Here is a 17145-nt window from a genome sequence, read left to right as displayed (position 1 = left end):
AATGTCCACTGGCTAGTGAGGTGTAAGGCAAATGAAATGAGTGAGGCAAGCCAGTAGTAAGAGTGGGACTATGGTTTGGAGTGTGGCTGAGCATCTAATCATAAGAGCATAGCCAGTTGTTTTTAGCCCAAACCTATTATTGAAGTGCAGAAGTTGACTCAGACTTGAAAAATAAATTTGCACTTTCTTAAATGTTATATTCAAATTTTTGTGTTAAATATCTTTTAAATGTTGCCAACTAATTCAGATCTTTTTAAGATACTGCTTTGGCCAAACAAAATATGTCTTAGTGCATGACTACTAGTTTGAGATTCAGTTATTAGTCCAACTTTTTAATTTTCAGAATGAGAGAATTGCATCTCCTCTATGATAAACTGACTGCCAAGGTGGGGGCACTTGTCCTTAGTGACACTGCCTCAACTTGAATCTAAATTTTAATCCTAGTTCATCTTCAGTTTTTCAGAACCCTCTTTTCAAATTGTCTCAAGTATTATCTGTAATTGCTTAATTAATTTTGGATACTCTAAAGCAAATGTTTACATGTCTTCATATATGCCAGTATTGTTTTTTATTATAAATAATATGAAGAGGAATAAGACATAATAATGTGAGAAGTAGGTTTTTATTTTCTTAACAGCTAACAATATTTACTGTAGTCTGGTGGTCTTTGACTTGATACTATATACAATTTCATTTGTTGCTCTTAGTAAATCAAAATGTTAAGTGCTATGGTAAAAATAGTTGTGTCTGCAATAACTTACAGTAATCATACAGACTTTTTATATATGACAAATTTCATCAGCAGCCATATTGTATTCATTGTATTGGTAGGATCAAACATATTTAACAATACTACCATTACTTTGCAACCAAATAATTGAGTACTATGTTTTGGAATAGTTCTAAAAGGAATTAGAAATTTTAGCAACAAAAATTATAATTTGGGAAGCACATGCCTTCTCAAGTACATACATGTATTTAATTGAAGGATAGTTGACCTACAGTGTTACTAGTTTAAGGTGTAAAACATAACAATTCAGCATTTCTATATATTAAGCTATGCTCATACAAGGTAAGTGTAGTTGTCATCTGTCACCATACAGTATTATTACAATATTCACTATATTCCCAGTGCTACACTTTTCATTCTCATGACTTACTTTATAACTGTAAGTTTGTACCTCTTAATCTTCACCCATTCTGCCCACACCCCCAATCTCCCTTCCTCTGGCAGTGACCAGTTTGTTCTATATTTATGGTTCTGTTTCTGTGGTGTTTATTTGTTTTGTTTTTAGATTCCACATGTAACTGAAATAATTTGTTATTTGTCTTTGAATGACTTATTTCATTTAGTGTAACATCCTCTAAGTTGCCTCAGATGGCAAGATCCCATTCTTTTTTATGGCTGATATTCCATTGTATACATATATAGCACATCATCTTTACCCATCTATCATCTATTGATGGACAGTTAGGTTGCTTTCATATCTTGGCTATTGTAAATAATGCTGCAATAAACATAGAAGTACATGTATCTTTTCCAGGTAGCGTTTTTGTTTTGGGGGGGGGTAATAAACAGTAGTGGATTATATGGTATTTTTAACTTATTGAAGAACCACCATCCTATTTTCTATAGTGGCTGTAACAATTTACATTCCCAGCAACAGTGCATGAGGGTCTTCTTTTCTCCACATCTTTACCAACACTTGTTATTTCTTGTCTTTTGATGTTACCATTCTGACAGATATAAGACAATACCTTATTGTGGTTTTGATTTTCATTTCCCTGATGGCTAGTTGAATATCTTTTCACGTGTCTTTCGGCTATCTGTATGTCTTCTTTAGAAAAGTGTTTGCTCTTTCAAAGAATGTGCTCTGCCAATTTTTTAAATAGATTATTTGGTTTTTGTTTTGTTTTGGTTTTTTTTGGTTTTGAGTTGTGTAAGTTCTTTATATATTTTGTATATTAATGCCTTATTGGATACATCATTTGTGGAGGTCTTCTCCCATTCAGTAGGTTGCCTTTTTGTTTTGTTGATACCTTCCTTTGCTTTGCAAAAGGTTTTTATTTTGATACAGTCCCAATAGTTTAACTTTGCTTTTGTTTCCTTTGTCTAAGAAGACACATCTAGAAAACTGTTGCTAATAAGGCCAGTGTCCAAGAGATTATTCCCTATGTTTTCTTTAAGAAGTTTTATGGTTTCTGGTCTCACATGTAGGTCTTTAATCCATTTTGAGTTTGTTTTTGTGAATTGTGTAAGAAAATGGTCCAGTTTCAAAGATTGCCAAAGCAATCCTGAGGAAGAGCAAAGGTGGAGGTATCACAATCCCGGATTTCAGGATATGCTACAAAACTATGGTAATCAGAACAGTATAGCACTGGCACAAAAATAGGTCAATAGAATAGGATAGAGAGCCCATAAATAAACCCACACTTATATATGATCAATTAATCTCTGATAAAAGCAGGAATATGCAGTGGGGATATTGTACACAAGAATATAGACAGTCTCTTCAGTAAATGGTGTTGGGAAACTGGGTGGCTTATATATTGATATGAGAAACTTAATGTGCAATTTTTTAACCAAAGACTTAAAATATCTGAGCACAAACATTTTTGTTAAATTAAGCATTTTTAAAAGTTAGCACATTGAACATTATTAAACTGTAATTTTTATCTGTTAGTAATAATATTGAAAGACAATACAAGTAAGTATGTGAATGCCGTAGAAAATATGATTTTTAGCTTAAGGAAGGATATAAATATAAAATAAATTAAAACCCTTAAATCTTAACTTTGAATTGGGAGTATCAATATGAATTCATGATGATTGATTTTTTTTTTTTTTTTTTTTTACTTTTAACTTTATTTATTTTGAGAGTGAGTAAGAGTGGGAGGGGGCAGAGAGAGGGGGAAAGAGAGAGAATCCCAAGCAGGCTCTGCACTGTCAGCTTGAACTCATGAACCATGAGATCATGTTCTGAGCCAAAGTCAGACCCTTAACTGACTGAGCCGCCCAGGTGCCTTTCAGGATGAATTTTTTTTTTTCAACGTTTATTTATTTTTTTGGAGGGGGACAGAGAGAGACAGAGCATGAACGGGGGAGGGGCAGAGAGAGAGGGAGACACAGAATGGGAAATAGGCTCCAGGCTCTGAGCCATCAGCCCAGAGCCCGACGCGGGGCTCGAACTCAGGGACCGCGAGATCGTGACCTGGCTGAAGTCGGACGCCCAACCGACTGCGCCACCCAGGCGCCCCTCAGGATGAATTTTTTTAAGAAAAAATAGTTTCTAGCTCTGGACACTTAAAAATGCCTAGGAGTTACTACAACCCAGTAGCAGTTCACACCCCTGGCACCCAAAATGTGGTACTAGCACTTAGAGGAGAGATGGTGGGTAATAGAAATGAGTTTGGAAATAAGCAAGACTAGCCTGGAATATCTTGTAATGCCTGGAAGCAAAGAAGCAATTGAAAACTACTAGGGTCATAACAGAATGACATAGTCAGTTTTGAAAGTTTCAATTGGCCAAGATGGGATAATTCGAGCATCAAAAATAATAATGACTATAGGGGCGCCTGGGTGGCTCAGTCGGTTAAGTGTCTGACTTAGGCTCAGGTCATGATCTCACAGTCTGTGAGTTCGAGCCCCACGTCAGGCTCTGTACTGACCGCTCAGAGCCTGGAGCCTGCTTTGGATTCTGTGTCTCCCTCTCTCTCTGCCCCTCCCCTGCTCATGCTCTGTCTTAAAAATAAATAAAAACATCAAAAGAAATTTTTTTAAAAAATAATAATGCTTATAATAGAGTCAGTTTTTAATGATCTTTTTTTAAAAAATAAAAATTTAATTTGTCACTCCAAAGGGTGCTAAAACAGTGACTCATTACTCTGAAAATTGATAAACAAAATGAATCAGGCATTTCTTTTTCCTGTCCTGTAACTATGATTCATGCCATGATTGAGAGTAATTGATGAAGTAACATTGTTCTTTATAGGGAAATCATAGGTAATAAATACAGAGGAAATAATTGAAATAGAAAATCACCATTTTGCAACCCCTTATGACATAGTAGATCTAGCCACGTGGTTTTCAACTGAGAGTAGATTTTGCCCCCCATGGAACAAATGTCTGGAGACATTTTTGTGACAGATTGGAGGAGGTGAGTGATGTATCACTGGCATCTAGTGGGTGAAAACTACAGATGTTGTTAAACATTCTACAGTGCCAAGGACAGCTCTGTACAACAGATAATTACCTGACCCAAATGCCATTTGTGCCAAGATTGAGAAACCTTGATCTAAGCAATAATTGTAAGTGGCTACAAAAACAGTAAAAAGGTTGATGGCGAAGTTTAGGATGAATGTAGTAAGCTGATAACCCCTCATGTAAACCCAATCCCCTGATGTTAAATGAGAAACTGGTATTATGTACCTGCTGAGTACACAATAGGAAGTACATGGAATACTCCTATCATATATGCTATCCTAAGTAGTTTAACCTGCATCTATTAAGCTTCTAGATCTAACTGCTAGTTTGTAGGAAATACGAACGACATAGGACAAGTTAATGACCCTATCAGGAAACAAGTTAGCCTAATCCAGAATGTGGGAAGGAAATTTTACAAGGCAAAGACCCAGTTTCTTCCAACAAATAAAAGGCATGAAGGCAAAAAAAGAAGGTTCAATGGGGACTGTTAAGGAATTGAGGGACATTTGACCCCAAGGTGTGTGGATCTTGGCTTAAAAACATCAAATGTAGAAAAGATATTTTGAAACAATTAGGAAAATTAAATATTAGGTGATGTTAAGGAATTATTGTCATTTCCATTGGTGTCCTGGTACTGTGGGAGTTTTTAAAAGTCCTTATATTAGAAATAAATACATGAAGTATTTAATATGAAATATTTATGGATTAAATGATCTGTGGAAAGTTTTTGGGGTTTTCTTTAAAATCTGTTGGATGGAGAAAAACACAATTGGGTGAAGTCATAAAAAAGCGACACTGATAACTTTTTTTATATTCTTATTTATTTTTGAGAGAGAAAAAGTGTGAGCATGGGAGGGGCAGAGAGAGAGGGAGACGCAGAATCTGAAGCAGGCCCCAGGCTCTGAGCTGTCAGTACAGAGCCTGATGCCGGGCTCAAACCCACAAGCCGTAAGATCATGACCTGAGCCAAACCTGGACACTTAACCAACTGAGCCACCCAGGCGCCCTGAGAGGACATTAATAATTATTAAAAAGGGGTGATGAAGATGTGGAGATTGTTTTACTATTCTCTCTCCATAATTAAAATGTAATTAAAGTTCTTTTTCTTTCAATGCTTTATGTATATTCTATTTTATTTGGGCATTCTTTGTTGATAATGTGTATACAATGGACCACTTTTTAGATACAGTTTATCTAGTATTTTTTTTTTTGAAGTATCCTTTTTGAGGAACTCTTAAGTTCCTATGTGAAGTTACGCTTTATGAAATGTCTTCCATTAGTGGCATTCTAAAAACCATTTATGTTTTTCATTGATTTTAACCTCTACATGCCATTTAGTATGTTATTTTACAAGGTTTTTAAATCTGTGGGAAGTAATGGCATGCTTTGAGAATATGTGTTCACATGTTTAATGTATTAAGTCTTAGCATAAGAAGGAATAATATATTCAGCATCATATGTTTAATTTCTTGTCGTTTATTTTTACATTTAGTTCCATTGTTTCCACCTTGCTAGCTCTTATGGATGGATTGGACAGCAGAGGAGAAATTGTGGTCATTGGTGCTACCAACAGACTGGATTCTATCGATCCTGCTTTGCGAAGGCCTGGTCGCTTTGACAGAGAATTCCTTTTCAGCCTACCTGACAAAGATGTAGGAATTTAACATTATTCAGAATTTGACAGACTATGTTGCTCTTATCATAGGAAATCTTGGCACAGTGAAAATTTGAAGTTTGAGTTTTGTATGTTCTGAAGCAAAGTCAAATGTGATTAACATCCAAAGAGGTAATGTATGTATTCTTAGGGAGGTTTTATTTTATTTAAAGAAAAGAATATGGATTTTTTTAATTCTTTTTTTTCTAATTAAAATAATGCCCCCCTAAATGTACTTTTACATTTTTCTCAATTTGAGCATAGCCTTTGAATGTTACCATATGACTTTATTTTGCTTCAGAGCATGTAGCCTAATAATGAACAGTTAATCCTTAGTCAATTTATTAGCCTTGACTTTTGCATGGACACTACCATACAATCCTACCTAGTTGTTTTAAAGCCACTTAATCTCTTGAGAACCAAGGAGGAAAACATGAGTAGTGCTGTCAGTACTCTTAAACAATTCTTAATATAGACCAGAATGAACAATAGTTCCATCATTATTAATTTTTCTCATTCACATTTATGATGCCTAGAACTTAAACACTAGAAATACGAATCTTCTTTAACATAAATTCCTTAAATGCTTACAAGTGCATCTTTTTCTTTTTACTGTTTTTTGTTATAGTAGGTATTGATTTCTTTATGATTTTTAGATAAAACTGTTTTAAATTGAAATTATTCAAATCTGAATAACGCCTTATTATAAAAAAATTAAAATTGTTCTTATTTACAGGCTCGAAAAGAAATTCTTAAGATTCATACAAGAGATTGGAATCCTAAACCACTGGACATATTTCTAGAAGAACTAGCAGAAAACTGTGTTGGTAAACATTGCTTTAGGCATTAAAAGATAAAATGCATGCATTTCAGAAATTAAGTTGTAGGGGCACCTGGGTGGCGCAGTCGGTTAAGCGGCCGACTTCAGCCAGGTCACGATCTCGCGGTCCGTGAGTTCGAGCCCTGCGTCAGGCTCTGGGCTGATGGCTCAGAGCCTGGAGCCTGCTTCCGATTCTGTGTCTCCCTCTCTCTCTGCCCCTCCCCCATTCATGCTCTGTCTCTCTCTGTCCCAAAAATAAATAAACATAAAAAAAAAAAAGAAAAAAAAAAAAGAAACTAAGTTGTAGTCTTGGGCAAGGTTATGTTTAAAGCAATACAGATTTTGTTTGTTTCTGGTCTCTTATTTGTGGCATGTTTTCTTTAAAAATCCTGGATATTAAATAGAGATATTTGATGAATTGGCTATTGGGGAATTTGAGAGCAATGTTAGAAAATAATAATAATAGCTATCTTTTGCTGTTTACATTTTCTAGTCATTCTGTTAAGCATTTTATATATGTTACTTCGAGAAATTCTCATATCAGTCCTGCAGGTAGCATTATCCCCAATTTACAGATGTAGAAATGGCTGAAAGAGCATAAATGATTCTCCAAAGATCATATGTGCAGTAAATGAAAAACTGGAGTTTGAACTTAGTCTGTCATTTTAAAATTCTTGTTCTTGACCGCTGTGCTCCATTTAGTGTTTGTACATTTCACTTGCAAAAGTTGATTGATTTGTTGATGGTTATTAACCGTTACAAGTTTACTGAGTGGAAGAGAGATTTTATCCTTACTCTGAATATTTTACTATATTTCTATGTTGAGTTTTAATTTTCTTTTAACCATATTCAGGCTCATAGGGTGGTGATTTACTTTAAAACATTTTTTTTGGTTGCCTTGGATAGGATACTGTGGTGCAGATATTAAGTCAATATGCTCTGAGGCCGCTTTATGTGCTCTGCGTCGACGCTACCCACAAATTTATACCACTAGTGAGAAACTACAGTTGGATCTCTCTTCAATTAACATCTCAGCTAAGGATTTTGAGGTAGCCATGCAAAAGATGATACCAGCTGCCCAAAGAGCTGTGACATCACCTGGGCAGGCATTGTCCACTGTTGTGAAACCACTCCTACAAAGTACTGTTCACCAGATCTTAGAAGCCCTGCAGAGAGTATTTCCACATGCAGAAATCAGAACAAATAAAGCTTTAGACTCAGGTATGATACTTGATCGGCCATTTAATAATCAGGAAAACTAAATGTTTTATACATCCCAGAAATGTTTTGTGTTTGGTTTTTTTGTGTGTGTGTTTTTTTGTTTGTTTGTTTGTTTGTTTGTTTGTTTTTTTAGAAAACAGCCTCTTGAAAGGAATTTAGTCCTGCCTTGCCTGGATGTTTGAAGGAAACTTACTTCAAAGATTGCCCTTAATTCTGTTTGAATTTGAAGTGCATTTATATTTGTTATTCATATCTACACAAATGTTTTTGATTCTTAAATTTTGTTGTACATTTCATGGACATTGATTTGCTAACTAATGCATTACATAAACGTTTGCTTTTTGCAATCCAGAAAAGTTACTAATGTACAATTTTTTTGTTTTGTAGATATTTCTTGTCCTCTGCTAGAAAGTGACTTGGCATACAGTGATGATGATGTTCCATCCGTATATGAAAATGGGCTTTCTCAAAAACCCTTTAATAAGGCAAAAGAAAATTTTAATTTTCTTCATTTGAATAGGTATATTTCCCTTGCAAATGAATATATATAATTTCTTGTGTGTAAATTCCTAGAAACTAAAAGATGGTGGTTGAAAATATAAGAATGCTAACTGATCTTCTTTTTTTAAGTTAAAATATCAAAAATTTTTTGGTATTACAGTTGTCACCATAATAGAAATTACACTGTATAAAGTAGTCCTAAAATCTGTGGAGGTTGATATTTTCCAAAGACTACTTGAACCATACTGTTACAGATTGACCAGCCATATAGTCAAAAATTTTGCCTTAAGAAAGTTAAAAATTGGTAATTTAGGAGGAAAATTTTAACTTTTGCTTTTTCTAAAATACAGCTAATTTCTTTCAGAAATGCATGTTATCAACCTATGTCTTTTCGACCAAGAATATTGATAGTGGGAGAGCCAGGATTTGGGCAAGGTTCTCATTTGGCACCAGCTGTCATCCACGCTTTGGAAAAATTTGCAGTATATACCTTAGACATTCCTGTTCTTTTTGGAGTCAGCGCTACATCTCCTGAAGAAACGTGTGCCCAGGTAATTCATTATTGCCCAGACAAGTAAGCTGTAAGAGAAGCAGTCTTCCAGAGACACAGTCTAGAATTGCTTATCCGTTTTGAACTTTTTTTTTATCTTTGATTTCTACCTCCAGGTTTATGAAATAGAACTATATGTAATTGCTTAGTCATTAAAGAGTATGGGTTTAAATCACATTTCTACCATTTAATATCTGTGTGACCTAGGAAAGTTATTAGATCTCTGCCTTGTTTCCCCCATTTGCAAAATGGAGATAATAATAGTATTTACCTTGTATGGCTGCTGTGAGGATTAAGTGGGTAGAGTATTTAAAACAGTGACTGCTGCATGGTAAGCACTCAGATATTCTGCTGCTTCTGTTTTTGCTATCTTTATATTAAAATTTTTCAAATGTAAGTTTTCTATTTTTGCATTTAACAGAAGTCTTCTAGATGTATTAAGCTGTTTTCTTCCTAATTGCTTAAAGCAATTATGTTTTCCTAAAAATAAGACTTTTAATACTCAGATTTCTCTTCATATCACATAAATCTTTTGCCTCTTACTAGAACTTTACAAGACTTTTACAAAACATTTAAAAATAAGACCGAAACGGGAAAGCATTTTAAAATCTTGAGGGTTTTATATAATAATTCTGGGAAGTTAAACATTGTTCCAGACCAATAAAAAGCGAGCATTACTAACATACTAACTCTTTAACTGAATATAATTTTTTTCCCTCTCTACTAGATGATTCGTGAAGCTAAGAGAACAGCACCAAGTATAGTATATGTTCCTCATATCCACTTGTGGTGGGAAATAGTTGGACCAACACTGAAAGCCACATTTATTACATTGTTACAGAATATTCCTTCATTTGCTCCAGTTTTACTACTTGCAACTTCTGACAAACCCCATTCTGCTCTGCCAGAAGAGGTAATTTGTAGAGGGGAAAGTCACTGTACATATGATATATGGGCTTGTTGGGAAGGATGGTGGGTGTATTTATATGTGTGTATAGTAAGGCTGCATTATAAATCTTTTTCTCTTCCAAAAACGGGGTTATATGATGCATACTATTCTGCAACTTGCCATATATATGTGTATGTGTGTGTGTATACACACACACTTTTTTTTTTTAATACACAGTCCCATTCCTTTTAAAAGTAGCATGGCTTTTTCCATTGTCTTGATGTACCCAAATTTATCCAGATTCTTGTTCATAGGTATTTTGGTTGTTTTTTAGTTTTTGTTTCTATTGAACTGTTAGAGTGAGCGTCCTTGGGCTTTTTTTTTTTTTTTTTTAATGTTTATTTTGAGAGAGAGAGTATAAGCAGGGGAGGGTCGGAAAGAGAGAATCCCAAGCAGGGACAAGTCTTGATCTCATGAACCATGAGATCATGACCTGAGCCAAAGTCAAGGCTCAGACACTTAAATGACTAAGCCACCCAGGTGCCCCTGAGCTTATTTTGTATGAGCATTACTATGTGGACTTTTCTAGCATCCATTCCTAAAAGTGGAATAACTGTAGCTTAGTTGAAGAGTATGCACATTTAGAATTTTTGTTTGTACCAAATTACTGTATTTTCAAGTTAGTGCCTGTTTAGACAACTACCATGGACAAAAGTTCACACTTTTTCTGCCTGAAATACTTTTCTAGATATTTGCCTGGCATGATCCTTTATTTTTCTCAGGTCTCTGCCCAGGTGTCACCTCAGAGTGGCCTTCCCTGATCAGTTTCTCAATTATAGTGATTAGCTCCTCTTCCCATCACTCTCTTTTCCCTTACTGTATTTTGTTTTTATCACTGCTTGCCATTAAATATTTGTTTGCCTCTCTGTCTCCTAGTGAAATGTAAAATACATGAAGAGACTTTTTTTTCCACCTTTCAATTCTCAGAGTATATTGTAGGCTTCTCTGTGGTTTGTTTTGTTTTTAATGACTGAATTTAATGAGTTTTCCATATCTTTGACAAAATTGGTTTGCATATTTTAGAATGTGAGTAGGAAGATAAATTCAAATATTTTATTAAAGAGATATTTATTGAGTGCTTATTCTGTGTCAGGCATAGTTCTGGGTAATGGAGTATAGCATTGAAAAATACAAAAATTTCTCTATCTTCCTAGGGCTCACACACACCTTAGTTGAGAAAGTAAAAATAAATAGATAAAATGTATAATATTAACCTATTGCTATGGAGAAAAATTTAGCTAAGCAATGCCAAGAGAGTGTGGTAGGGTCACAGTGTTAAATAAATAGTCTTAAGTAAGGCCTAAGAAGATGACTTTTGAGCAAAGACCTGAAAAAGGTAAAATAGTAACCCATTTGGGGTATCTGAGGGACAAAGGTTCTTGGCAGAAGAAAAGCAAGTGCAAAGACCCTGAGGCAAAAGTGTGTTTGATATGTTAGAAAAATAGCTTAAGAAGACCAGGGTGGCTAGAGCCAAGTGAGTGGAGAGCAGAGTAGAAGGAAATGAGATTGAGTTATCCGAGGACAAGAATGATGTCCCTGATGGCCCTGTTTTAATAGTTAATTGTGAGGTATTCAGCTGGAATTTGAGCAAGCTGGGAAACAGATATTAAGTGTATGTTATAGATTCTTAATGGCTTCTAGTTTAGTTAATTTAGTTCTGGACTCTTCCTTTATACTTGATCTTTTATGTGGATATTCCACTTTTGGTGAAACATTTTCTTTACTATTCAGTTCGTTAGCTCTGATTCCTAAAAAATAAACTCATTTTGAGAGGCTTCCATTTCTTTATCTGTTTTCTGAGTGCTATCTAGAACCTGTCAAGTCTGTTTTCATCATGACAACTCTTTGTGTATTCGAATGCTCTATTATGTTTATTTGCATCTCCCCACTCTGACTCAAACTTCTTCACACTAAACATTGCTTCTGTGATAACAGTATATTCCTTAGGGTTGTTAATACAGTAGAAGTTTATTTCTCACTCGCTTAACTATACTATGCAGGTGACTGCATTCAGGTACCTCCCATGTAGTCATTCCAGACATTCAGGCTGAGAGAACTTTCTCAGTTTCATCACGTGACTTTGCAGCCTGCTTTTACTCCACCCCACTGAAAGGAGTGGCCCATTTATGTGCCTGATTCGAAAGATATGTATCGTTTTCTCTCCCATTCCATTGGCTGAACCTCACATGGCTGTACCTAACAGCAAGGGAGACTAGGAAGTATGACAGAGCAGTGTGCCTAAGAAGAAGAGGACATGGGCCTGATAATAGGCTCTGCCACACATCACATATTTTTAGTTTCTTCAGAATTCTGTCACTCTCCTGAATGTCTTTATATTCCCTTTGAAAAGCTGTACCCAGAATGAAGTACTCTAGCAGTGTTCTGCTTAACAAAGTAAAGAAGAATTACTATTTAGTAGCCACATTATACCATTGGCTTATTGTACTCACTGTCAGTTAAAACATTGTTAATCATTTTGAAATTTGAAAGATAATTTTATACTCTTGATAACAAGACAAAATAGCTGAGCATTCTTAATATGGATGTAGGGAGGTTGAAAATCTGCAGTCCGTTTGATCTGAGATAACTTTGTCAAGAATGTGGGAATTCTGCACTTAAAGATCTTTCTTTGAAGAATAGCTTCTCTGTTTTGGGGGGTAATATTTCTTAAGCATATAATTGTAAACTGAGTAAAGCATCCCAGTATCACACTGCATGGTAGGGTGGAGTGGGCACAGGACCATGGATTGCTTATTTTAAAAAATGAATAATGTAATTTATATGGCTATAAATAAGCAAGTCCACTTTGAGCCTTATATAGTTTTTAGTGGTTCATTGATACTGTCTGTACAGCATTGGGCTATATAATAAATGAGAACACTGTGTGTACCATTTTTAGCTACATTGGAGCTTGTCCATCTCAGAATTGTAGTCAGAGTACCTATATCCATGAGCACTAGTGAACCCTTAACAATTTAGCAGCATGGGAAAAATGAGAATGTTCTGAATAGATTAGCAACTTTCATGAACCCATGAAAGAACAGTGGGGATTAGATTGATGAGGGTTACCACAGTTCAAAGCATGTGCATGAGAGGACTGATTTCCAAGATGGGAATGGTTTCTAGCGCTGAGGCAATGCTGGAAAGGAATTGAAAGAGCCCTTGGACAACTTTTAGTTAATTAGTTTTCTTCACTTCTGGCCATACCAGGCAGAAGTCAGCAAAGCTGTTCATCCTCAGCTAGAGCAGTGAGGTTGGGCCCAAAGACTACTGTGTCAGAACAGTGACTATCTGTGGCTGTCAAGATCAGGAGGAATGGGAAAACCCTGTGCTCAGAAAGCAAATTACAGGTAAATTTTATTTCTAGTATAGGCTAGCTTCTTCATATAATCACTGGGAGTAGAAGCTAGAATAGCTTGACAGCTATGGACAGTCAAGAATTCAAAGGCAGGCGAAGAGGAGCTTATAAATAAGCATTTGAGAAGGACAGCTCAATGAATAATCATATCCATGTATCACCAACAGACTGTTGTAGAAAAGAACCAAATGGAGATGTTATAAATGAAGTAACTCCCCGCACCCCCAAGTAAAAACTCTGTGAGGCTTTTGAAAAAGAGCAGACACAGATAAAGAGTGAATTAGCAAGATGGGAGATCGTGACACCGGGAATTCTTACCCTATCTGATACAAAAGGACAGAGATTTGAAAAATCAGGAAAAAAAGTTAGAATACAGGAGATCAATTCAGGTCTAACACCTGTTTAATGGGCTTTATGATAGGGAAGGGAAAGTAAATATAGAAGAGAAAATGTAAGTACAGAGGAAAATTTTTAAATCTTCTGAGAGAAAAAATACTACTAGAAAGGACTAAAAATCAAATGGCTTCTACCTTCTCATTGGTAACACTAGCTACTAAGGAGACAACTGAGCTATAGTTTCAAAGTTTTGAAAGAAAATAATTTTAAACCTTAATTTCCTTCCCAACAAAGTTAGCATTTGAATGAGAGAGCAAAACAAAGATATTTTTCAATATGCAGTGCCTAAGAAACTATGACAAATGACTCAAACCCTTGATTGAAAAAATTATTAAAGGATTATTTCTCTTGGATTTTTATTTTGTAGAAGTGGCATATAACGTTTATTTTATTTTTGGGACAGAGAGAGACAGAGCATGAACGGGGGAGGGGCAGAGAGAGAGGGAGACACAGACTCGGAAACAGGCTCCAGGCTCTGAGCCATCAGCCCAGAGCCTGACGCGGGGCTTGAACTCACTGACCGCGAGATCGTGACCTGGCTGAAGTCGGACGCTTAACCGACTGCGCCACCCAGGCGCCCCTAGAAGTGGCATATAAGAAGCAGTGAACAAAGAAAACAGTAAAACTTATTGTCACAAAATTGTGATAGAAAAAATTTTTTAAGGAATGTGAAACTAAATCTAAGTTGGTCTTAGTCTGAACTTGATAATGGCAAGAAGGATATTGCAATGGAGAATAAGGAAATAAAAGCACATTCAGATTTTTGTCTGATATCTAGATATTGATTAACCGTACAGTTTGCTAGAAAAAAGAAACTTAGGTATTTCTGTTAACAGTTATAACAATAAAAAATAGAAATACAGCATATAACAAGCCATGAGAGAGGGGGAAAAGGTACTAATTCCAATAAAATAGGTGGATTCTAAAATTCAATAGAGAAGGAATAAGTGCTTGAATTTCCAAGAAAATGTTGAAAAACCAATGAGGAGCTTCTAAGACCATCAAATATTAAAGCATACCACAAAATTAAAAATTAAAACTGGAATTCGGGCCAGCATGGGCAAATTAACGTAATATAGTCCACTGGTAGACTCTTGCTTGCATAGTAATTTAGTAAATGAATTAACAAAAATAGAGACCTTTCATAAGTGACGTTGGGACAACAGGAGGAAAGTTTCATATAACATACTAGGAACATTTTCATAAATATGGAAGCGTGGAAGACCCTGCGAATCAGGTCATGCAAAAGCTATGAATGTAAACTTCTAGATGTCAAAGATACACAAAACAAAGTGCATAAGCATCGCACAAGGAATAAATATTATTCTCTAATAATACTGGAAAGGGTTGAGAGATTGGCTAGAAACATTCTTTGGGGATCTCTTTTGCCCTTTTTTTTGGCAGTAAAATATGCAGTGTACTTTGTCACTGAACTGTACACTAGTGCCTTTTAAGTGTGCAGTTCAGTGACAAAGTACATTGCATTAAGTACATTCACAGTGTTGTACAGCCATCACCAATATCCATTTCCAGAATGTTTTCATCATCCCAAACAGAAACTCTATACCCAGTAACCAGTTACTCCCCATATCCTCCTTTCCCAAACCCCCCCAGTAACTTCTGTTATAATAACTTTCTGTCTCTATGAATTTACCTATTCTACATATCTGTGTAAGTGGAATAATATGGTATTTGTCCTTTTGTGACTGGCTTATTTCACTTAACATGTTTTCAGATTTTATCCATGATGTAGCGTGCATTAAAATTTCACTCCCTTTTGGGGCACCTGGGTGGCTCAGCCAGTTAAGTGTCCGACTTTGGCCCGAGTCATGATCTCTTGGTTTGTGGGTTCAAGCCTTGCGTCAGGCTCTCTCCTGACAGCTTAGAGCCTGGAGCCTGCTTCAGATTCTGTGTCTTTCTCTCTCTCTGCCCCTCTCCTGCTCATACTCTGTCTCTCAAAAATAAATAAACATTAAAAGAGATTTTTTAAATTTCACTCCTTTTTAAGGCTGAGTAATATGCCATTGTATTTATGTATCACATTTTTATCCATTCATCTGATGATGAACATTTGGATTGTCTCTACTTTTTGCCTACTATGAATAATCCCGCTATGATTATTGGTATACAAGGATCAGGTTGCGTGGTGGTTTTTTTACCCCCAATTCTTCTGTACTGGATTATGTGGTAACTCCGTGTTTTCCACAATGGCTGCACCATTTTAACATTCATACCAGCACAGAGGTTCTAATTTCTCCACATCCTCACTAGCACTTGTTAATTTCTAGCCTTTATTATTTTTTTTATTATTATTTGTAAGTACTCTCTACACCCAACATGGGGCTCGAACTCACAACCCCAAGATCAAGAGTTGCATACTCCACTGACTGAACCAGCCAGGTCCCACTAGCCTTTTTTTTTTTTTTCAATTTTTTTAAAAATTCATTTCTTTTGAGAGAGAGAAAGAGCACACATGCACAGAGGAAGAGGGGGAGAGAGAATCCCAAACAGGTTCCGTGCTGTTAGCACAGAACCCGACATGGGACTCAAATTCACAAACTGAGATCGTGACCTGAGCCAAAATCAAGAGTCCACATGACACTGAACTGACTGAGCCACCCAGATACCCTATGCAAAGTTGTAGCCTTTATTTTTACTGAACAACCACTCCTTCTCCTATCTCACTTTGGGTCGTGAAAGTGAATTAATTGATCTCAACAAAACCCTGGATATAAAACATTGCCATGTCAGTTACCATGTGAACTTCAGAGTCTTGAGTTTTAAAGAAGATCCCATATTTTTTAGTTGCTAATCTGTGCATACACGATTTATATGTAACTCCAGCATACGTAAAAGATCTGTGTTTTAAAAACATCTCTTTATTGCATAGTTCAGGTTATTAAAAATATGTGTATAATAACCTACTGTTGCATTGATTAATACATACACAGTATTGTGTATTCACATATATAATGCATGTATTTTCTCTTTTAAGGTGCAAGAATTATTTATCCGTGATTATGGAGAAATTTTTAATGTCCAGTTACCTGGTAAAGAAGAACGGACAAAATTTTTTGAAGATTTAATTATAAAGCAAGCTGCTAAGCCTCCTGTATCAAAAAAGAAAGCAGGTTAGTTTCTCTGTCAAAGTTTAATATACAATAATTCCGAGCCAGTGGGAATAAAATATTAATAGCATCATCATCTTCTAACACAAACTCAAAACCCCAGTCATTAGGTTGATACCTCTACTGCTTATAAATCTCTGTGCTTCCCATTAAAGTAGACTGAAGATCTTAAAGCATACAAGGCCTTTCTTTCCTAGTATACTCCCAGTCCATGTAGAATTGCAGCTGGAATTCATAGTAAAGCCCCAGCCCATTTTCGGCACTTTCGTTCTCCCCTCCTTCCCCCACCTCCTTCTTTGCAAAGCACTCTAACTTTATACCACATGCAACATATTCCTGCCTTTTCTAATTCCATTCATTCTTT

The 17145-nt window shown here is 35.8% G+C and overlaps 1 protein-coding gene across 3 annotated transcripts in view; it reads left to right on the top strand.

Moving 5' to 3' along the window:
• Window positions 1-17145, top strand: part of ATAD2 (ATPase family AAA domain containing 2) — a 68108-nt gene that overhangs the window by 39594 nt on the left and 11369 nt on the right. For all 3 annotated transcript variants that reach the window (XM_043601695.1, XM_043601696.1, XM_043601697.1), the window contains exons 14-20: window positions 5697-5856; window positions 6595-6685; window positions 7585-7899; window positions 8287-8419; window positions 8765-8951; window positions 9678-9863; window positions 16649-16784. In XM_043601695.1, coding sequence (XP_043457630.1) covers window positions 5697-5856; window positions 6595-6685; window positions 7585-7899; window positions 8287-8419; window positions 8765-8951; window positions 9678-9863; window positions 16649-16784 — 1208 coding nt within the window. The remainder of the gene's footprint in view (window positions 1-5696; window positions 5857-6594; window positions 6686-7584; window positions 7900-8286; window positions 8420-8764; window positions 8952-9677; window positions 9864-16648; window positions 16785-17145) is intronic.

The sequence above is a fragment of the Prionailurus bengalensis genome, chromosome F2 (genome assembly GCF_016509475.1).
Source record: "Prionailurus bengalensis isolate Pbe53 chromosome F2, Fcat_Pben_1.1_paternal_pri, whole genome shotgun sequence".
Lineage (NCBI taxonomy): Eukaryota > Metazoa > Chordata > Mammalia > Carnivora > Felidae > Prionailurus > Prionailurus bengalensis.
Note: the sequence above shows the minus strand (reverse complement) of the source record. Positions and strands in the feature narration are given on the sequence as shown.